Below are 24192 nucleotides of genomic sequence, written 5' to 3' on the forward strand. Positions count from 1 at the left end.
GTTTCATTATTTTTAATTGTATGAAGATTAAGTTGGTGTTGAAGGAAAAATGTAACACATATGCCGATTCAGGGAAATATTTACGAAAAAGACTTGCCGTAAGATATTAAACAGAGCGAAAATTACGTCACAAGTACAATCATGTACTTATTTGAGTTACGAAAAAATGTTTAGACATCTTCCACTGCTGCCAATGCGTTGAACTTTAATTTATCAAATAATTTTCCAAGAATGTGAATGTCGACCTGACTAAAATATAATAATGATATAGCGCATTCAGAGTGAATTCTCTGCTCTTATACTGAAACCTAATTCGTTAAAGTATACTATCATTTTGTTGCAATTTAAGTGTTATCAATGCATAATCGGCCATAACTTTCATTTGTTTGTTCTAAAAGAGCACATTGGTGAAATGTGATTTTTGTTCTACTTCAGCCAACTGATCAATGTTTGATTCTTACAGTCAGTAAAGTAAACTGTTCTAGAATCAGACTCGTACGCAGAGCATAAGCATTTACGCTGCTCGCAACGAGTAAATTGTCGTCCAGAGCAGAAAATACATCATGTTTTTTATAAAATATGCTTTCAAGTGTTTTAAAAAGTTTCACTATTTTTTTGCTACAGGTGATTCATAATAATTTCAAAATACTTGAGTCTCATTAAATACGCTTAATTAACGTTTGACCGAAAATCAGCAAATTTCGGTGGATGTTGCATTTTTGGTGGTATTTTCCCCCCAGAAGACCAAAAATTTTATCAGGGCTTCAGCATGTGCTTCTTTAATTTTTATATTATCAGACCTTCATAGACAAAATAAGCTTTTGAAATTTATCAAAGTTTAACTGGCCCTTGAAACTTTCGTATGATGTGCATTTTACGCAACCTTCTGCGTGAAATTGCGTAGAACAATTTGTTATCGTTAATTGAAACCTTGAATAAATTTGAAATAAATTTGAATAAAATTGAATAAATTTTATATAAACATATTAAATACCTTAACAATGTAGTGATCAATGTGTTGATCGAGCGTTGCTCAAGTATGTAAAATACATACATGTTTAAACTATACGATGGTATCACAAATATCTAATACACAAAGGACATTTTTCCCGCAGTCCCTTTTAAACTAAACTGCCCTAAATGAATACCATCATAACGTGTCTACAGGAGAATCGGTACAGTGAATAGCTATATAGTTATGCAACTAAATTGTTTGGGATGACCTGGGTTTATACAAGAATCTACTGACTAGCTCAGTAGTGGCGAACGTTTTCCGTACCCCTGTCAATATGATGACCAAAAATCCTACGCGTTTCTCATTTTGAATCATTATTCATATTCGTGGTTGCATGATGTAACATATTTTTAAAAAAAACCTCGCAGTGACCAAAAAAGTTTTAATAAAATTTCAAATTCTTATTTTATTTTGGTTTTATTAAATTGTTTCTGCGACCTCAGTTTTTATGAGATTGTAAACATTGTAAACTGATGTATTATATGAGTATATGAGCTCGGAGCTTGTGAATTCGGTGTAAGTTACAAATACGGAATTGATAGTTTCCAGTCAAAAAGATTTCTTAGTGTGGTAAAAGCATATTTTTTTCAATCTTCAAGTACTTCCCAACATTTTGATAGATACACTCGCGTGCCACGGTTGGCGCGTGTGCCACAGCTTGATTATCGCTGGACACTTAAACAAATGGTTTAACGTTTTAAACATTGACTGACCAAAACGTCAACTCTGCTTTACTATTATTGTTTGGTTTGATTTTTTGTTTTTTAATTGTGATGAAATGCGTTTAAATGGAAACTTTATTTGAAAATATAGCACTTCAAAGAATCACTTTAGGTCCGAAAAAGCTGTTAGAACTAATTTCAGAGAAAATCTTCCATCTTTGGTCAAAGAAAAATTCTATACCAGTTCTATAACTTTGCAGTGGTGACTATTATTATAAAAAGAAAGAGTGAAGCTCGAGAAAACACTTTGTATCCAGAGTTATGCGAAGTACTATACTATATTTTTTAGTAAAAGTTCCATTTAGACGAGCTTCATTTGAGCTTTTTCAGTTGAGGTTATATTTTGAATATTTTCTCACAAAAAATTTATTTACGCACGCTCAATAATCTCCATTCATTTCAAATACGTTTTCAATGATACCTCAGATGATATTTGTAAAAATCATTTCCATATTCTTTGGAAAGAATGACAGCAGTAATTGAATAAATAGCAAACAAAGCACTGCATATTCAATGGTCTTTTTTTTCCCTACGACATCATTTTAGTATAACAAAAAAAGGTCGTATGAATAATCTCTATAAATGTTTTATTATGTTGAAAGCCGTTGTACATTTAAAAAACCTCATCAATTGTTAAAATAGATCAATAATAACAATTGATGAGAAATTTCATGTCGAATCACATAAAAATTATTTTATTATGATCCGACAAAATTTAATTTTCTTTTCCCCATTATATCTTTTATAAGTAACTACACAGGTCGAAAAAAAAGTTTCAGACGATATTTCTAAAATAAAAATTCAAAACTCTGTAATCGACAACGTTTGTACTGATTGATATTTATTTTTCACGACAGTGATCTTTGTATTTTTATTATATTAATCTGACTTTTTTTACAGTTTACAGAATATGTGTGCTTGGAAAGTATATTTTCTTAAACAATATGTATAAAAATGTTTTTGGTGACATAATAAACTCGAGAAATTACTTCAACGCTAAAAAACTTAATTGCATTTCAGTCCGAGTACGGACTCTTGAAGCACCGACCACTGTGCAATCAGAGTCGCGGCATTCCGGTTCGATGGCATCGCATCGGCGTTCCGTATAAAATCATTAATTAAAACTATTTACATCGGAAAATATATTTACATCAAAATTCAAAAAAATAACCGAAAAATAAATAATCCAAAAAATAAAATCCATAAAAAAATAATTACTTACTTTCCCCGTCGGCTTTTTCACCTGCAACCTGTTGGTTTTCCTATTATGAAATTCAGATTTCTTCATGTTCTCTTTATTTTTAGCGAAACAATTCAAAAACTCGCTCAAACTTAATCAATTCTTTTTCACTTAAAAATAAATAAAATGAGGATTTCTTCCTTTTTATTTACTTTTCGGAAACAAAGTTCAAGTTTACGTGTTCCCCAGAACACATCTCTACGGAACACGTGAGTTCATCTGCTGATTTTTTTGCTTTGTCCGTAACCATTTTCTTGGTCAGAAAAGTTGATTCGACTTTTAATATTAAAAAAATGGATGTTATTAAAGTCTCTGGAAACTAGAAATCATGAAGTGTAAAGCACGAGAAACTCTCGTGAACAATGAGAGAGAGAGACTCGTGACGTGTTCTCGAGACAAAGTCTGACTAAGTTCTGGCGGCTGAGTTGGGATCGCGGCGAGGTTTCACTCTTCCCTTCCATAGACGTAGTATTACGTCATAGAGCTGTTTTGCGCCGCTTCGTTTACTACTTGGGCCCTTACCTGTCGGGCCGCCCCCAAGAAGCTGAAAGCGCTCCTGGCGGATGGATACTATTTTTTGTTGTTTCTTTTCCCATTCTTGTCTGGAAGATCCCAGAGAGGTTTCGAGTGAGTTGCTAGATAAAGTTTTTAAAAGAGACGGACACACGCACCACCCAACACAACATAAAACCGCAACGCGCCTCCAACCCATCAAACATTTAGCGGCACGAACTTTTCGTTAACGTTGGATTATTTTATTTATTTATTTTTATACGGAATAAGAACCTGCCATTTTTGTTTTTCTTCTCTCGATGGCGTGATGTTTTTTTATTTCTCGTATATAAGAAAAACTAATTTCCAACAGCTGCTAAAAACGATATATAAACATATATAAAAAAATAGAAATCTTTTGAATTATTCATAAATTTCTGAAGAAAGTCTTGTATCTTCTATGGAAGATTGAAAGCAAAAATATTAGTCGAGATATTATATTTGTGGGCTTTTTCATGTTTTAAACAACGATTGAGTATTTTTGATTATTACCAGTTAGTTGTCAACATTTTATTTCGATCCACCCACTTTTATAATTAAAATTTTAACTTTTGTTCTTACGAATGGAGGAAAAGAAATTGGCATTTGTCGTTTTCCAATTTACATAATATTTTTTTTATTTTGTATGCTATGGGATGTTTCTGATAACTGTTTTTCGGTGGATTGGTTGACACATGAATGAAAAAAATATAATTCATTATTTTATATACAATAAAAGTCTATCCCACAAAATCATATAATTTCATGTTGGAGATCATTGATCTGTGATATCATCACTGTGTTTGTGACTTGAAGACAATTATTTGGTATTTTGTAAAAGATGGATACATATTCTGCATGTAAAAAAAAATATATATATATTATCAAGTTTGTGTATCTGAGAAATTTCATTCACAGTAAAATTTTCCATGTCCGGAACAATCAAAATAATTTTTGCATAGAAAAATTGTGATAACTTTACAAATTATCTACGAAAGGGTGTACGTGAGATCAATGGCCAAAAAAAATACAAATAATTTGTGTCAATGCTTTCATATATATGAAAAAACTATATGAATATGAATTCAGTAGCATCCGTTTTCAAGTCAAAAAAATTAAATTTCAGAAATTAAATTTTTATAACAAATATTTATGACATTATATCGATATCTAACGATAACCCATTTGAATGAACTCATTCTAGGATGTGCAAGTCCTGTTAAGGATTACGATGCTGATTAACAGAACTATAACTTTACTACCCCAGCTTTACTACCCAAGTTTTTACTTTAGTACTCATTTATTTTAAATTTCAAAATATTTTCTGTATTTTTTTTCAATGTTCCTCTTTTTTATGCTTTTATTAAATCCGAGATACAAAGAAGAAGTTGTTCACCAGCAGCAACAGAAGTTGAGTATAATTAACAATGTACAAAACAAAATTTCTTGTTACGAAATACTCTCGCGAAATACCAGCTCGTAATAAGTGGGTCCCTCTGTACAGATCGTTTAGCTTTTCATTAGCTACAACAGAAGATTGTCATACTCCAAAGAAATTTGTTATCGCAGAGTATTAGGTATGCTTCTTTTGGGAGTGAAAAAGTGTCCACTGGAATTATGAAAAAATAATATTTGTTTCAACAAGCGTTAACTAGTACATAGATTAACCAATGCGCACATAATCATTACTTAAGTAAGAAAGTATCATAATTTCAAGTAAATAAATGTAGGTAGAAAAAATGAATGAAATGCTTTACTAATTAATGAGAATTCTGAAACATGTAACGTTCTCAAGTCACCCAAAACTTTCACAGCACTACAAAGATATTTACTCATATCATATCCGAAATGGGTTCGGGTCGTTCTCATTTCGGATGAAGGATACTGCACTCTATTGCAACTGTATTTCAATAGCATATATCAGTGACTTCCAAAGTGTGGGTTGCGATCCCAAGGGAAAGAAACTGACGGGGTTGGTCGCGAGAGGTTCTGCAAAATAATAACGTCTAAATAAGAAATATGTTTCATTTTTCGCAGCGTAAATAAAAATATGTTAAAACAAAAAAATGTCTTTGTACTCAACGGAACTACTTACAGAGTGTCCCACAATCCACTGACGGTTTTCAAAATGGATAGCAAGAAAACAGTGACAGATATTAAAGTCATTCTTGTGGAATATAAATGAGTAGTCAGAAGAATTTCAGATACATAAATTCCTGTTGCAAGGCAATGTATAGTTATTAAAATAAAAAATTAACTTTTTATACTGTTACCCTGTGCCCAGAAACCCGATTAGAAAGTTGCTGCCCCGTTTATTCTGATGTCAACAAAAAATTTCCACGTTTCCAAGTACAGTATTTACAGATATATTTGAAATCAAAAATTGGCGAAACGTTGAGAAAGAAGCGTTGTACGTTAGTTTTTTGCTGTTCTTTCACAACTTTCCTCCTATTTTTTAATTCAAATATCTCTGCGGATATTTCACTTAGAAACGTAAAAATTTTTTTGTTCCCATCAGGAGAGAAAAGATTAACAACTTTCCAATTTTTGGGCACAGGATGTCCGTATAAAAAGTTACTTTTTTATTTTAATAACTATGCATCCCCTTGCACACATGATTGACGTAGCTGAAATTCCTGACTTCGCACATTTATATTCCGCCAAAATGACTTTAATATCTGTCACCATTTCCTTGCTATCCAATTTTGAGAACCGTCAGTCGATAGTGGGACACTCTGTACCATGTATCATACGATGTAATTTTATCAAATTCTATTTGTAATCAATATATCAAATTAAATCAATTATTTCTTGTCAAAACTGAGAAAGGCTTATTATATAGGTATTGGAATGGTATCACAAATAGGAATGATAAGTAATATGCTAATATATGCTAATGCTTACGTATTATGAACAATATTATTGATATGTAGAAATGTCCTCTCCACCTGATGATACAAGATTCCTCGGAAGACTGGTTATTTTTGGAGATGATGATTATATGGAAGAAAATTCATGTCTGCACCCCCCCCTACCCGAACACCGGTCTCTCGTTTGCCGGACGAGTGCGCTACCAACTAAACTATGGAAAGCAAGGGAGAAATATTCTATTTGTTTCCACGGCTTAGATAGTAAAGGGTCAAAAGGACCAAATTTAATAAATATAGATCTAGCCGTTTTGGCTCAGAAATGATGAATCAGTCAGTGAGTCAATTAGTCAGGACATCTTATTATATACAGGGTGATTTTAATTAAAGTTCGTTTTTTATAGGCTGTAAAAAAAGGAACCACTGGTCAGAATTACCTGATATTTCACCTGAATATACATGAAGCAATGGGAAAAATAGTTCAAAAATTGACAGATAGATGGTGCTGTACTCGTCATAAAATGCTAATTAAAAAGACATTGACATGCACACCACACATTGTAATTGTGATAAAAGGCGGGGAACATGCAGTTCCTGTTATTCTCTGCGTCCGTCCGAGAAGGTTGTCATGACGTTGTTATTGAAGGATCGAGCTTTTGAAACTTTTTTACAAGAACGGTGACTGTGTGTGTGTGTGTGTGTGTGTGTGTGTGTGTGTGTGTGTGTGTGTGGACTCTGCATTAAAGAAATTCTGGACATTAAAGGGTATATTAGAAGCGCTCCTGGTCCGATGTCTGCAAACGAAGAGACGAGTGCATTGAAGAGACGACGTGATTGCAAGAAGAGACGAGTTCGTTTGACGCACAATGTGGCAGAGGGAGGAAAGCAATTGCTTCGACGCCAGTGGCTACAGCATTGCGGGAAGCGTCAAGCAGTGCTTTAAGAACGTGCAGTGCTCGGTGAATTGGCCGAACTTTAGACATGCCTATCAGCACGTTTCGTAAAATTTTACGAAACATCCTGCAATGCTGCTATCCATACAAAATTACGAATGTTCGAGAGTTGTTTCCTGCGGACCTGCCAATACCAGAACATTTCGCCCTGCAATTTTTTGCTCGGATGAAAGTGGACCATGCATGGCCATGGATTATTTTGTGGACAAATGAAGCCCATTTCCATCTCCAAGGTTCTGTCAATATACAAAATTGCAGGATATGGGTCAAGAGAGAATCCGTTCCAAATGCAACTATTGCCTCTTCATTCTCCTAAGGTCACTGCGTGGTGCGGGTTTACGGCAGCGTTTATCGTTGGCCCTTTCTTTTTCGAGAAGATAGGTCCTTCGGGTTCTGTAACCTGTACCGTCAACAAGACACGGTATGAATCTCTTTTACGCAACCAGCTCATTCCAGCACGGCAACACCGCGGATGTGTGGATAGCACAATTTTCATGTACGATGGCGCTCCTCCGCATATTGTAACACCGGTGAAGCAACTGTTGAATCTCCATTTTGGCAATGACAGAGAGATATCAGTCGCCATTTTCCAAAAGTTTGGCCGCCACGATCACCTGACCCGAACCCTTGTGACTTCTGGCTGTGGGGTCATATAAAAAATGTTGTGTGCAGTGGTCCGATTGCGAACTTAGCTGAGTTGAAAAACCACATTACGCAACACATTCTCAACATCACCCCTGATACACTTGGATCTGTTGGGCGCTTTCTGCTCATAGGAGAAAACGGTGGACAGCATATTGAACATCTCTTAAGTAGCAGCTAATTTACCACATCCTATTCTGATGGTTTCATCATTGTTTGCTTTTCTACGATTTTTCTTACGGTCACGCCTTTTAATTTGCATCTTATGACGAGTACAGTGCTATCTATCGTTCAATTTTTTAACTCTTTTTTCTTTTTCCAGACAAAACCCCATTGCTTCATGTATATTCAGATGAAATATCAGGTCATTCCGACCAATGGTTCTTTTTTTACAGCCTTTTCGAAAACGAACTCTAATTATAATCACCCTGTATATATATAGATGATCAAATTTTCAAGCAAAGAATCATTTTGAAATTAGGTGATTCTTTGGGGGTCGCACTGTATGTACAAATCAAGAAACATACATCTCCTCCAATTCCAGTTTTAAAATAAAACAGCTCTGTCATCTAAATACTGTATTGAAAAATAATTTGATTTCATTTATCACTAATTATACAAATTGGAACCGACGGAAAAAGACGTTCTGAAAAATTATTTTGAGACAAACAAAAAATCGGGCATATCCCGGAAAACTGGGACATGTGGTCACCATATGTAGGGTTATTTTTATTTAAATTAATTATTTTATTTAATTAATTATTTTTATAAAATTATCGGATCGCCGATAAATTTCTTGTCAAAGGGAGGTCACGGTTCAAAAAGTTTGGGAACCACTGGAATATATGATATCGTGATATTCAAATTCACAATTTTCTATTGTACAGTGAATTAATCGCCAAAATTCACAAATAAATTTATCATGATTGATAAGTTTTGTCGCACAACGGTCATTTTCTGCACACGAGGGCAAAATAGACCCCGGGACGTACAATTTATTGCCGATTCCGAACTGCAGCGTTCTACATTTTGACTTCTTTTATAGTCACCGACGGGCCGGTGCACTAACCCCTCGGTGTGGGTCTCCCTGAGGTAGCAATCTTTTTCTGTGGTCATGTAGTCTCCGTATCGGTTGTACCTCCGTGTCAAGAAAGTTTCTGATTAGTACAAATCAGGTATCAAACTCGCTAAAACTCTAAACATCGTTTGGTACTTCAGGCGTTCTTATCGGCCTGGGCTACCGCACGCAATAAATTTTTCAACGATTAAATTAATGTTTAACAAATATTTCATCCATTAATTTTTTTTCGATGCATTCAAACAAGTCGAAAATGTCTATTTCATTTTAAACCAACATAACATGATTTTCCTATGTAATGGCTTCAATCTAAGCACAAATCATACGAAACCACTTAGTATAAAGATGGTCGATATAGCTTTGCTGTGTTTGTTTTGAAACCTCAGTTTTTATTTGGTTTGCAAGAAAGTATAAAGATGGTAAAAAATTTAACTTCGATTTTTAGTTTTTCACGACATGAAACACGCGTGATTGCATCATATTAACATTAGAAAAACTGCTCCTTTTCGAATTTATTTCATTCATGTCCATTTCCATTGCTATCAGCTTTATGTTATACTGACGTTTATGAAATGTTTGTTCAAAATATAAATTTTCATAAAAATACGTTATTTTGAAATAGAAGCGCTCAGCTATTTCTTTCACACCTATATTAATATGGCGAATATTTGTATTTCAATAGAAATTCTACATACGTGACTGACTCCCAAGGGTGGTTTTTTTCGTCTTGCGAATTTCTAATCATCATGTACAATATATCTTTACGAACGAAGAAAAAGCAAAAAGCGACAAGTCTATCTTTTTTCTCTCTCCCACTCTTTTGCCTATCTATTTTCAAAGCGAACTAAAACTGGTATTCTTAGTAGAAGAAAAATTCATGCATTATACACACGTTCACGCATATACAAAAAACACGGTAATCTGCAAACCTAATACCAATGTAAACCAAAGTAGAAATTTACAGCACAAATGCATTAGCGTCATCCGTCTGGGATTGGCCTTTGATTAATATTTCCGTACCCCTTGTGATGAGTTTCATTTGCGAAACATTTGGAAATAAGAGCGATTTTTGGAGCTTTTCCAGGGAGTGCCGTTGTTTAATATGCCCCCCAAAGAGCCTCGGGCAGGTCCTCTTCCAATTCGATGGTGGGCAGGGAAGAGAAAACCCGACATATAACATGCTCATATCATCTACACCGTCAAATATCTCACAAGCGATCTAAATCATTCTGGACAGTAGATTTCAGATGTAATCGTTCATTAAATCATCCTGCATTCGTATATACGCAATACAATGCATGGTTTTGTTACACGTAGCATAATCTTGCAGACCACCATTAGTATCGTATGTTTCTCAAGGTCTTAAAGTTACAAATATGTTACTATGCATTAAAAAAATCTATAAGTCTACTTTGGTGTTTAGATATTGAATTAATGTGCTAGATTCACATGTTACAAATCCTTGACTTTGAATATCTTAGCCTGGTGAAAAGGTTGCACTAGTTTGAGTGATACCATGAGCAGAGCTCTGATGGTACTTGATTATCTTTTTGTAACGTAACGCTGTTTTCTATGCAAGATGGGATTCTGGAAGAATAAATTTTTTGCAATTAATTCGTCGTGCAAAGGCCCCGGGGTAGCTGTCATCTCGTTTCATTATGATGGAAGCTGTCTCGTATTGAAGAAAAATACATACATCTCTCTCTCTCACGAATAACTAACTCACTTCGTATTACCGAAGTAGGCGGGGTTCCGATACCGTGACGTGAAGTATACGTTTGGTTCAAGAACTCCCTCAAAGCAGAAGCGAATTAACCGATTTATAGCGGGAACCCAGAATGAAAAAAGGTACAATCATCGACACCCATGATCTTCAATAAGTTGAAATAGAGACGTAAAACCAAAATTAAAAGACTTATTCTTTATCATTACATTCCTATCATTCAACTTTACGGAAAAGAAAAGATATGATGTGTATGTTCACCGCCATAGCCTATCTTGGCCAATCAGCTCGAGTGACTGCAGAAAAAGTATTGGAAATCTCACTGACACATTATTTAGCTCATCAAAGACCATTCTGCCTGAAGAACGTGTACGGAGTGTATCAGATTTCGTCAAGAATAGAACACAGCAGGAATATGGTTGACCTTATTCCTAACCTCTAACAAGCCAGCGTGACATTATCGAGGGAAGAGTTGTGACAGCTGTCTTGTAAACAGTCATTCAAGCACTAGTGTCTCACGTGGTCTACTACCTCTAGAATAAATCGGTGTTTTGTGCATATTAGATTTCTTGGATTTCCCAAGCATTGATTTTCTCGTTTCTACTTCTTTTCCTCAAAAGTCTGAATTCATTTCTTATATCTTTTTACGTGACCGCTTACGTTTTAGTATTTTCAATCGAACTTGTCAAGCTATAATTGAATCTGACTAGTAAAAAATAGTTTATGTGATATTATTTAGATTCCAATTTCTGCGTTGCGACTTGCCAATATTTGTAACAATTTGATCATTTTTATTGCACCAGAGCTATAATAGCCATACATTATTTACAGACGTTTTATTTTTTAAAATAAACCACGAGTTTTTTTTTTTACAATTATTTTCAATATATCTTTCTTTATGTTTTTATTTTACATTCGAGACCCTAAATATAGATAGATACACGCTTTTTTATAGAATCACCTTCCTCTACTAAATATTAAAAGTATTTGTATGTATTCTGCGAAATACCATTAACAGTCTCATCACGTGTGGGATTTATGTAAATCAATTCGAATCTTCCTACCGGAAGATCATGACATACCCTCACTAGATATACGAGAGTCAAATTCGAAATCTTATTGGTTAAAAAAGATAGCAATCACTAAAGACACATACGCGGTGTAATGATATACATTTGAGGGAGTTGATAACACGTCATCTCGTGCATGAACTTAAATACTTGCTGCAGTCTCACGCCCTAAGAAAAGTAAATTTATCATTACTTTTTTTTTTTTTAAAGTTGCAATATTGTCATTTTTCTAGGGCACAGATACAAAATTTGACTGCCATACATTGTCAATTTCGATGGATATGTTGTTCCGAGTTTACGTAGGACATTAAAATAAAAAAAAATTCGGAAAATATTTGATAACTTTTTTGTTTTAAATATGTAGCCCGTCTTAGTACGAAAAGATGGCGCACCGCTCTCAAGCTTCTGAAGAGTGCGGTTGCTTGTAAAAAGATCAGTATAAATTACACCGCCGATATGTAAACATGTCTTCTTTCTCGTTTTTCTCCCTCAGTATATATTAAGAAATTGTTAAGTTTTATACACGTTTAATCTTTTCATTACGAAGCATTCGGCTTAAATATTTGAACGCTACAGATTGTTCTGATAGTTATTAAAAATAACAGACCTTATGTGTATCGAATTATAAAGACGATTCTCTAGAGAGTCACTTTCGATGTAAATTGTAAATTATAAGCGTGAAGTTGGAAGACCAAACCACACACGTATGAGGATTATATATTACTGCAATGGACGTATAACAATGACAGGAGAGAGAGAAATAAATCTGTCTTCCTCTTTATCGAAACAAAGCGACCCGAATGTATACGACTCCGGATACAAGAGCTCTGATTTTTCTTTTCTTTCTGTTATTTCAACCAGTTGAGCAGCTCTATACAAAACAGGGGCTACACCCCCAACTGTGCTAGTTGCGAAGTCGTTAACAGTCCAAGCAGACGATATATAAAGAACTGAATAAGGATGATAAAAAAATAAATAAGAAAAATAGTTAAAGCTAAAAAAAAACGGACAACTTTCCAACAAGAGACTATAGTAGTAGTTTTATGTAGTGCTGTGTAGTACGTGTAGGGCCTCCCCGCAGAGCTAAGGCGGCAAGGGTGCGTTCACCTTACCTGATCTTCACCTTGACGTCGGCTGGCAAACACACACATTGCACAAACTTGTTAAGATCAAACTCCTGATCTCTCAAAATGTGTGTGTGTGTCTACTTCTACAACTAAAAATCAACTCGCAAAAATACACACACACATACGTACGTATAAGGAATATTATTTTTAGGGGGGAAAAAGCACTTTTTAAGCACCTGGGTTTTTTATCTCTCTTTCTTTACAATACATTCGAGTCTGCAAAAGATAATAATAAAAAGAAAATTTTAGTACTGGAGTGTAGGAAGGGGTCCCGAAAATCAGGTTTAAGACGTACGTCTCCAGTGAAAGCTGTAAAACACACACACTTTCTCTCTCTCTCTCTCTCTTTCTCATGTAAACGACGGTCAAGGCCATGATATCTCCTATAATAATAAATGTGTGTTGGTGTTTATATATTTGAGAGATCTCGCTCAGGTTGGGTCTTAAAATTTCAGCTTGATCCCAAAATCCCTCATTCTAGCATTATACCCATATCCTTCCTGATTCTGGCAGTTGGATACCCCATACGTTGCTAACAGATTCATCAAGTTTTCTACGGTCTGACAAGCACATTGAAAAAAAAATCAAAAATTTGATTTCACTTTCACCGTATAATCTGGAGTTTAATTTCCTCATTGGAAACTCAAAATCTCTGGAAACTCACGTATACAATCGAAATATTTCTGATTAACTCCCAATTTTACTAAAATTGGGACTTATTTCAAACATCCCTAATACTCTGTGAGAACGAATTAAAAATTTTCTACCACTACTACATTTGACTCATTAGCGAATGGTATGATCGAAACTGGTACTTACTGTGTGTGTGGTCACGAAACTGGTAGCTTAACGGATCCATCGGCTGCAATGTTCAGACTTCGACTAGTAACACTTTTTCTGAAACACCGCCATTTCCCTCTACCAGGACCTTTCAGACTAAGACTCGCAGTTCAGAGCTGATTTTGACCGACTCGACTGAAGCCAATCCTTCCTGAGATACGAATAATAGTCAATAATTACTACATTAGGTAAACTATCTTATGTCGAATTTTCAAAAGCATGTGCTGCGCGTATGCTATAATCTTCAAAGTGTCATCGCGGGAAACTTCATTATATCCTTCGGAAATCATGCTAACAGTGTTAAATGGAAAGCTCAGAAGCCAATCAGCGTGAGACAATAAACATTAAAGATAAGATAAAAGCATCTTTTAAAGGATCTTTTTATTCCGTGGTCAGTATAAGTGACGTCATCTGCTGTTGAAATATAAAGATAGCGACTTGAATACTTTAGCAACTGACAGTTTTAAGAATGAAGAGGCACTTGTGCAATACGAAAGTCATTTTCAGAAAACTGACTTACATTGATTGCCTTCTTCTGAGTACTCCAAATGAAGTAATCCATTTTTGGGAGCATCAGTATATAAATCTACTGATTGCACGCTCATTATACATAATACAACACATCTGGGTAATAGCGATTTATTTTAACTGAGAGCTTTAATATTTGGTCAAATCACAAACTTAACGAAGAAAAATGTATATTTTTTTGCATTGATAGCCGGTTTCATTCTCGAGTTTAACGGCAACGTCGTGTGACACGCAGCATTTAAAAATATAAGTGGTGTCAACATATCTGCATTGATTTTAATTATAAAGAATAGTGTTTGTGGTGGAACATTTACGGCTGTGGTTTTCTTGCATTTAATTTTCCTTTAACGTTTCAGCAACTATTGGGGCAATTACTGTCAACTTACTTCCATCTTCATAAGTGGTATTACGCCTACGTGAACTTGAGTAACGTGCTAGTAGAAAATAGATCCTCGAGTAATGTTGTCACCTCTGAAGATGCCTACCACTGCATCGCGTGAAACATTAGGAAGAAATATTCGTAGAAACACTGCCAGACAAGCTTCCTTGAAAGACTACGACAACGGAATAATACACTGCTCAAAACAAGTAGGGGAGCAAGCAAAAAAGTGAAGAAAACCGTGCGAGACAGCCACGTACAATGGATAGTACACGCGTATCAATGCGCAATACAGAAAAAAGACTTAAAAAAATTTGGAATTAAGCTTTAATTCTTTGAAAATATGGAAAAAACATGAAAAGATGATTTAGGGCAACAATTTGGTTACATGTAAACGATAAAAAAAAGTACTGTTTAGACATGATGCATGAGTTTTAATAGGGCGTGTGGTCTCCTCGAACAGCTAAGACTGCCGCACACCTGTTTGCCATGGATGCGATGAGGTTATCGATCAGACTTTGGGGAATACTGTTCCACTCCTCAAGAAGTGCAATCTGCAAGTCTCGGACAGTAACAGGCGGCCTTGGTCGCACAGCAATGCGTCGTCAGGATTCAGGTCAGGAGAGCACGCTGGCCATTCCATACGCTGTATTGTTTCAGCTTCAAGCATGTTCTCCACCAGACGAGCTCTATGCGGACGGGCATTATCATTCTGGAAAACGAAGGAATATCCAATGGCTCCAACGTAAGGGATGACATGAGATCGCAGTATCTCGTCTGCATACCTTCGGGCCGTCAAAGTGCCATTCCGAATGATATGCAGGTTCGTATCTCCGCCTATGCTGATTCCACCCCATACCATCCAACCAGCTCGTCTGTATTGTGACCTTTCACGAACGAATGCAGGGTTATTTCGAGTGCCCCTGTCCCTCCATACCAGAACACGTCGGGTGTCACACTCCAGACTGAATCGGGACTCGTCTGTAAACAGCACTTGGCTCCAATCATGTTGCTCCCAATCTCGATGTTCAGCAGCCCATCTTCTTCGGGCCGCACGATGGCGTGGGGTCAACGGAATGCAGACCATTGGCCTACGTGCATAGAGCCCTCCCTCATGAAGCCGATTACGTACTGTTTGGCTGGACACCCTTCGTCCTGTTGCCAAGAGCAAACGTCTTTGCAGCTGCGTAGCATTCTCTGTTCTGTTTCGACAGGCTGTTAACCATACATACCGGTCATCAGTTGCTGTAGTGGCGCGTGACCGACCTTGCCCTGGTCGACGTCTAACATTTCCTGTTTCTTGGAATCGATTCCACAGCCTTGCAACAAAACAACACTTTTGGCGACTCCAACAGCGTCCGCGACACTACGTTGTGTTTGCCCGGATTCCAGTCTGCCTATAACACGCCATGCCATGGATTCCGGTAAATCACGTTGTTGAGACATCCTCAAGTCACCTTGTCTCAAAAAAAAATACTGCGCAATCGAATTTCACAGTTACGGCAGTAAAACAGACGTTTCTGCAACATCCCGATTTCTGCCCTTATCTCCTTTTTCTGGTTTTTGACGTCATGAACTTTGATTTGCATATGAAGTTTTCTTCTTCCGTTTCCTGCTAGGCTTTAAATTATGCATGATTCATTTTATGTTACTTATCGGTATACATCTTTGCGTAATTTTGTTAAAACCATGTGCTCCCCTAATTGTTTTGAGCAGTGTAGTTACAATACATACAAAATTTGTTATCGTCCGAACCGCGATAGACATTAAAAAGAATCTGAGAAATATGGAACAGTAGTTGGTTAAAAATATTTTAAATGTACACGGTACGTTGTGATACTAAGATTAGTTTTCGTGCTTAAAATGATTGTACGTATATCAAGACCTGTTTTGCACCTCATTCTAACTTCGATCCGAGGAAAGAAGTTTAGACATTTTATGGTAAAAATGAGATAGAAAATAAGTATATGCCCCATCAACGCATGGGAGAAATTGAAAAAAAAATTCTTCAGCGCTTTTAATTAGCTTTTTCGCACGTGGTATATTCCTCAATTTTTCGCTGTGAAGTAATTTTCTACCGGCTTCAATCCGTGGCGATAATGGTAATGACCATGTCGGGAAGCACTAGTAACTTTTATCGCTTTCAAGATTTTTCAAGGAAAAAAATTATAAATATTAAATTTTTATGGTCTTTCAATGTCTTCTCATGACAAGAGTTTGAAAATATTTTGTGATCGATTATATTTTTCAGGATAAAAAAAGACCAATAAAATGTTAACGGAAAGGTAATTAGAAGTTAGGGGTTTATTCATTTTAATATTGAACAGCATGACCCCCCGCCCCACGAAATTCAAACTATATCACAATATAACTTGGAATTCTATATTCCAATAGAATAGTGGTTCTCAAACTTCTGTCACCCGTGGCCCTTTTGTCCAATTCATTGTTCATCTGCGGCTCCCCAAAATAATTTTTGTCGATATTTTCACTTAAACAAATTTCATATAACAAAATACTTTAAAGCATAAACAGGATCTCAGATAAATATCTCCAGCTCACCGCGATGCAGACTTTGAGAAACACTGCAATAAAATATAGAATCGTTGAATTTTTTCTGATTTTTCCAGTCTCAAATAGAGTAAGAAGTACAAAGAAACGATGTGTGGTGTATCCTATCGGCTGGAAATATACTTGACAACAGATTTTTCTGGATGTTATGCCGAATTCAATCTTTGGAAAGAAAAGTCAATTGTCTCCTCCGAGAATCGCGCGAACCCAGTTTCTCTTGCTTACCGGGCATGTGTGCCAAACAATACGCCAGTAACATATAAGTAAGAAGTACTCATTAGGGCGGAACGAAAAAAAAATGTTCGAATTGTAATAATGTTCGCCATTGTAATAGAATTTGAAATATGCCTTTATGTGAAGAAATACCATTCCTAATTTTTTTCCCCAAAATTCAAACTTCCTGAGGTTCCTCATCGCCCCTAAAGTTTTACGCACGTGTGGAATTCTGTAACATGACACCGCGGAGGAGGCTTTCCTATTCCCCTGAACACGTGATTCATTGAGTGACCTCGATGTTTTTCCATTGTTTTCAGTATTCATTTGCAATCTTACCCCTTAACTGAGAGGGTGTATAGCAGTCCAAATGATGACCAGAAGCTTTTATTGTTGTGACATTTTAGGAAATTCCCCTAAAGAGTGGGATTCTCGGGTCTCGCCCACCTATGGCGATGTTAAGCTTAGTTATTTGCTGACTCAACGCAATATGAAGGCACAACAATCAAGAAAAGATCCAGCTATTACAGATATTCTTGAAATTATCGTGCCAAACATAGAAAATATTTGGAAAACTGCTTCTATTCCTACGGTTTCGTACCAATGGATACGCAAAATTTTCAAAGACTTTTACTGTAAATACAAGAATCTTCAGAAAAAAATATGGAAGCAAGGAAAGATTCAAGATTCTCAAACTTTCAAGTTGAAAACTTGAAATCTTTTCAGTGCTAAGAACGAAAATTGTTTGACATTACAGCATGCAAATGTGATTTTGAAGACTGTAAGTGTGACAAGTTGAGAAAGGTCCCAAATTTAGAGCGAGATTTCTTGCAAGATCAAAGAAGTACACTCAAGATGGCCATTGGTCGAGTAGATGTCCTAACAACGAAAAAATTTAAAAACAATGAACAAAGGAAAATGAAAATGGTATCCCATATTTGAAGTCATCTTAAGAAGAAACGGAGCAAAGTTAAAAAACGGTATTAATCAATATTAATCATCGAGCTTATATAACACTCGTTAGCTGATAAAAAAACCAAATACCACTCTTTATGGAATTTATTGAAATCAGACGCTGTTACACACATACACATACACGTATTATTTTTCATCAATAAAAAAACACAAAACTGCACACTGAAAAAAAAACTATTCATATACATACGATACACAGAGAGATTATATGATAAATATCAGGATACAACAAACCCATATGTCTTATGTTATATTCAGTATCAAAAACTGAGAAGCACATTGGGAGTATACGTTATTCTTTCTTCCCCATTCTCTCTAAAGTTAATTGGTGGTTCATGTTAAACAATCATTAATAACTCCCTCTGTCTAATACATTCGTGAATATATTAAGTACATATTCCACCATAAGTCAACTCTTATCGAAACTCGCTCGCTATAAAATATCAGTATTAATGCATGATGATCGGAGTCATTTACATTTTGTTTGCTGAAAGCTTACTCGGAGAGGCCTTGGAAAACCAGTCGATGTTAAGTCTCTCTCGTGCTTTCACTTTATTTATTTTTTTTGTGCGGAGAAATTTTGATTTTCGGTATAATTTTGTATGGTCTTTTACTATCGGTTCAAAGTTATCTCAGCTGCACTCTTTCAACTCGGATAAACATATATTGCACTCTACCTGACTACTTCAAATAGTGTTTTCTAAAGCCTTAAATTTTTGATTTTCTCAAGCGATAAATTGAATGACATACGTTTATTAATGAAAAGAGACTTGTCAACTGCGGAGCAATCTAATTTCTACTTCTCGTTTTGAGACAAATTCTTGTAGTTGAAACACTCTGTTTTGATGCTTAAGACCAGCTCAGATGCATCTGTATATGAAACGATCTTACTTGCTACCACTGCTTGCTTAGTAATTGTTGACCATCCGACGAACTATTGATTCAGATTTCAATTAATAATAACAATTCTCTCAACTGTAGTACAAAATCTAAATTTGGTTCTTGTAAAACATATTATAACGTGCGTGATACGTTCGGTGAAAAAAACAAGCATATGTTACCAAAAAAAACAAAGCACATTTATATTCTCTCAAATGTATCCTATCGATATGAAATCAAACATGCATAATACCCGTATATTTTTGTATAGCCGGTGCACAAATACACGTCTCATTTTGCAAATATTCAATTTCCACGAATGTCAGTTTCCCAATTTCATTCACGATAGAGAACAGTTACACGTGTATATTCTTAAGTGTTTTGGCGAATTTGCCTGTAGTTTACATTGTGTATGCAATAAATCATTCAAAATCAGAGATGGAATATCCTTTGAATCTCACGGTTATCAACATTGATACATCAATTGAGCAGGTCCATGTTGAGTACTGAACCCTGCTAGAATGATAAAAAGCTAATAAATTCTGTACTCTCTCTCTCTCTCTCTCTGCCATTGCTTTAGTTATACTACTTGTGCAATACATTGTGATGATTTAATTAGCATTTCCTTGCTGGCAGTAAGATTAAATCATAATTTAAAACTGACATTGTTTAAGTAGTTTAATCTTGATCTAGTGGGGGGGGGGCGGTTATAATGCCGTACAATCAATTAAATGCATATAAAGCAAGATATACACCGAAGTATACTAAAACAGTGTCTCTCAACCTGGGATCATATGGCCCCTTGTGGTTCTGAGATATTCCAAGGGGGCCACGGGTAAAAGTTGAAGTGGAGCCATGACGATTGGGTAAGCGGGCCACACAGAGCTATGCAAAGATGTAAAAAATGAAGTTTTTAAGTGAAATATAGTGGGGAAAAGTATGACTACTTTCAGAATGAAGCAGGACTGTTCATAGAACCAGGGCTATCTGAACGCATTTGCCCACCCCCACACAGTCGGGCACCTTGAGTGCGTAGGATGCTACATGATAATGGCATTTGATAACGTCGTTTTGAAAATAATTATTTAAATTGGTATGCACACGTATTCCCAGCTAGGTGGCCCCCACCCCCGATAAACGACTTAACTTGCAATTTACTGCCACTAATGAGATTTGTTAGAAATGTGAAGACTCTATCTATCGGTGGTCACGTCAAACTCATTAAGGAAAATATCTTATGGGTGTCCTCCCCCTGGTACCTTCACGATGATAGACGAACATCTTACCACCACGCCACTCGCGCGCATGCTGCTGAACTGGTCCTGCGTAGAACAAGGGTCATCTTAACGCATGGGCTTATCCACACATGCCCCCCCCCCAAAAAAAAAAGATGGGGTTGACAGGGCTTCATGACGATTCTGATCCTTTTCTGTTTTTTTCTCACTAAAAGTTCTCTATATTGGGGTCCGAAAAAGGTTTCAGCCTAAGGGACCTGCTGTAGCATGTGGAAAGGGGTTCATGGGCGCAGTACAGAAAACCCTCACTGATTCAGGGGTTCATCTTACTCATGGGAAGGACATTTCTCTTTGATGGGGGGAGGGAAGAAGTCCTGGATAAGGCAAGGGGCACGGAGAAAAAATATTGCTCAAAGAATTCATGAGTGAAAAAGTTTGAGAAATATGCAATAAAACATTCCAGTTCATGTCGAAACAATATGATTTGATGATACGATATCCCTATGCGCAACACCAGCCTTTTCTACTAGGAATAATGCGTATGGGGTTGCATTACACTCATTATTTTTAGGATCGCATAACTCCTATCACTTTTAGTTTTACATTACTTCAATTGTTTGAGGATTATATTCATTATATCAGTTTTCGTGGTTATAGTTTACCCATAATTTTTTTAGAGTCTCATTATATCTGTCATTTAAGTGTTATATAGATATGAGAATACTCCAACATCACACGTAAAAATCACATTCCTTTTCAATCGCGACATTGAAAAAAAATGCACACATTGTTCTTTCCCTTCATTTTTTTGAAGATATGTTGGGTTTTTTCTTATAAGTCACAATCCCTGTATGGCAACAATTCATTTTCCGACACCACCAGCAGCATGAGTAATATAAAAGGGAGAGGTACTAAATGATGGAGTATGAAACGATTGAGATTTCTGGTTGTGACGCTCCGCTAATCGTTGGTATGGTCGTTGAGGGGAAAGAAACCATAAAGATGTACAAATGGAAAGTCCATAAGTTCTCTTAACTTTTTTTGGTATTTTCACTTAAATATGCGGTTACCCATCTAATTACTTACTGCTTCAAAGCTTCTGGCATTGTTGTGTTCTTGACAGTCGATTTCCATCTCATGAGATCGTCTCTTTTCTTACGGAAAATGAAAATATGTATATATATACTGCATATACTGCACCTTAAACTGCTGAGAGTGAGGAGAGAAGAATAGTTTTTAAACAATCAATTTTAAACAATTAATCAATGAGTGGATTTTTTTTTTGGTGCAACTAAAACTAAACAATATATAGCGCGATGCTATAAAATTAGCTTTCAAATGTCATCGTCAGAGCCTAGATGTTCAGGCAAAATACCACACATTTTGCCTATTTTCAAACTTTTTGTAAAATCGCCTTATTTGAATTTTCCTGCCGTAAATGTCTATTTTAGCATTTTTTTAAGTTTATTTTGTGAATTTTTATAGGTCATATTCTGTAGAACATGGACATTTTTGGCATTGAGAACTTCAAAAGAATTGCTCTTTTTAAACTCTCCCACTCTTTTTAAGATCCAGACCTATTTAAACGTGAAAAGGTGTAAAAGCGCCTGTGTGTGAGAGATAGAAAACTTTGCGTTGCCATGTATTAAAATAGCTTTGGCTGGACGGTGTTAGACATGAATGTTTTTGTTTCAGACGAACGCAACCCATATACGAGAAAAGATGACAAATGTTTGTTTATCGAGATGATTCACATAAATGTCTTGCTCATGCATTAAACTGTATTGTATAATTATGGTTAACCGATGACTGTTCTAAAATTTCATCAGTTGCCAAGATTCATATAGAGCGGGGGATGAAGCCAACAGGGCTCTGGCTATGGATATCATGTTGTTTTGATTTTGTTTTTACACAATAAATGCATTGCAAACAACTGGTATATAACTTATTTTACATACATATTCGGTATTCGATTGAATTCCCCAGAACCACTCTCCAGTGCCATCTTAACGCATGGGCCCACCCGGGCCCAGCCCACGGTCCTCTAGAGAAAAGGGACCTCACAAAAATGAGATTCGGTTGAAATTTTCTAGAATTTATCAGGTAGATCCTCAGAAAAACCACTTGGCCCGGGGGCCCATGATACTCTTAAGACGGTCCTGCCACTTTTAGTGGTGTGCGACAGGTGCGGCAACATAGAACCGATTTTTTTCATTTTATAAATATAAAAAAGTTAAATTTTACAACAATAAAACAAGGCAGCTGTGTTTGAACTTTCTTTCAAACCGAACACAACTCAGGTCTATCGCCATGTGCAATTGACTACCTAGTGAGTTGTGACTGAAGTGTAAGTATGTGCACCTAACAGCCTGATATGCGTATTTAGTGCTGTCTGATTTTTCTCAGTGCGGCCATCTATATTTCAGAAGTGAAGTGAGGGAAGTGTAAGATTGAATATTTATACCTTTTGTAGGCCTCTTGCTCTCTGTGGCGAGACTTTTTAACGGGGAGATCGGCTCGCATTCGCGCCTCGAAGTTGGGCTGTGTTTGAACTATAAAAATGATAATGATTATTCCAAATAATACAACAAACAAACGAGAATCATTCGAAGAAGCCCCACAGCTCATATTCGCTGCGGGCTCCGCGTCTGGTATGGTGGCTCTGGAACTGGCCTAATCTTGAGAGACCACTAATATTTAATTGTTTGACATGAAATCAGTGCAACTTCGATAACAATGCATTTACTGCAAACTATAATTGAAACAGTATACGGAGTATGTGTTTTATAATATAAACCAATGTTTTTTCACTAGTTTTCAGACACTTAATATATCTTGCCTTTAGTTATTTTTTTCCTTTCTTCCATTAATTATAAATGCCTTTTTTAGTACCTATTTTAGGCACTTCTAGTGCCTTTTTGCCCACCTATTTTGACCTTTTTTTTCAATTCAATTTCTTCGTATCATATTGCAGACGCACTAAATTACAGATTATAGACACGAGTAAGTAAACAATAAATGCAGAAACGTGATGAAAATATAAAATGCACAAAAAGAATGAAAATTATGTTTATGAGGGTTAAGGAGTAAAAGTCTTGATTGAATTTGATTAGCGCAGAAATTTGAAAAACCTTTTTTGGATGTTTATGATTGGAATAGTTTGGTTTTATAGTCACAACCCCAAATTGTCATTCCGTATTGCAGTGATGAATGAACCCAAGCATAGTATATAGAATGTATAAGAGAATTATTAATAACTTTTTTTTCATATGGAATCTTTATAGGAGATATCTAACCTTTATAGTAATATATGCAATATGGGTTTTCCATTTCAAATTAGAATCAACATGAATTCCAGGGTATTTCCGAGAAGAGGCTTTATCCGAAGCAGGACAGTTACAAGTTTGTTGAATACAGTTGGCAGAGTGTGATTTAAGTTCGTAATTTTGAAATTTTCATTTCCCATTAGACTGAAATAAATAAATTTGTTTCTGCTCAGATTTTCATGTCGTTGTTTGTGAACCATTCGTTGATAGCCAAGAGATCTTCCTCAACTTGTTTTTTAAGTATATGAAGATCATCACAAGAGTAAAGTATAACTGAGTCA

At 35.9% G+C, this 24192-nt stretch overlaps 1 protein-coding gene across 1 annotated transcript in view; it reads right to left on the bottom strand.

Moving 5' to 3' along the window:
* The window catches only part of LOC149072120 (protein O-mannosyl-transferase Tmtc3-like), a 138878-nt gene extending 135415 nt beyond the window's left edge, over window positions 1-3463 (bottom strand). Inside the window, exon 1 of the mRNA XM_089246176.1 lies at window positions 2960-3463. Within this exon, the coding sequence (XP_089102302.1) occupies window positions 2960-3025 (66 nt within the window). The 5' untranslated portion in view covers window positions 3026-3463. The remainder of the gene's footprint in view (window positions 1-2959) is intronic.
* Between the last annotated feature and the right edge of the window lie 20729 nt (window positions 3464-24192).

This window comes from Pholcus phalangioides, unplaced genomic scaffold, assembly GCF_987345545.1.
Source record: "Pholcus phalangioides strain wild (caught in Gottingen) unplaced genomic scaffold, Ppha-v1.0 ptg000017l_1, whole genome shotgun sequence".
Classification (NCBI taxonomy): Eukaryota; Metazoa; Arthropoda; class Arachnida; order Araneae; family Pholcidae; genus Pholcus; species Pholcus phalangioides.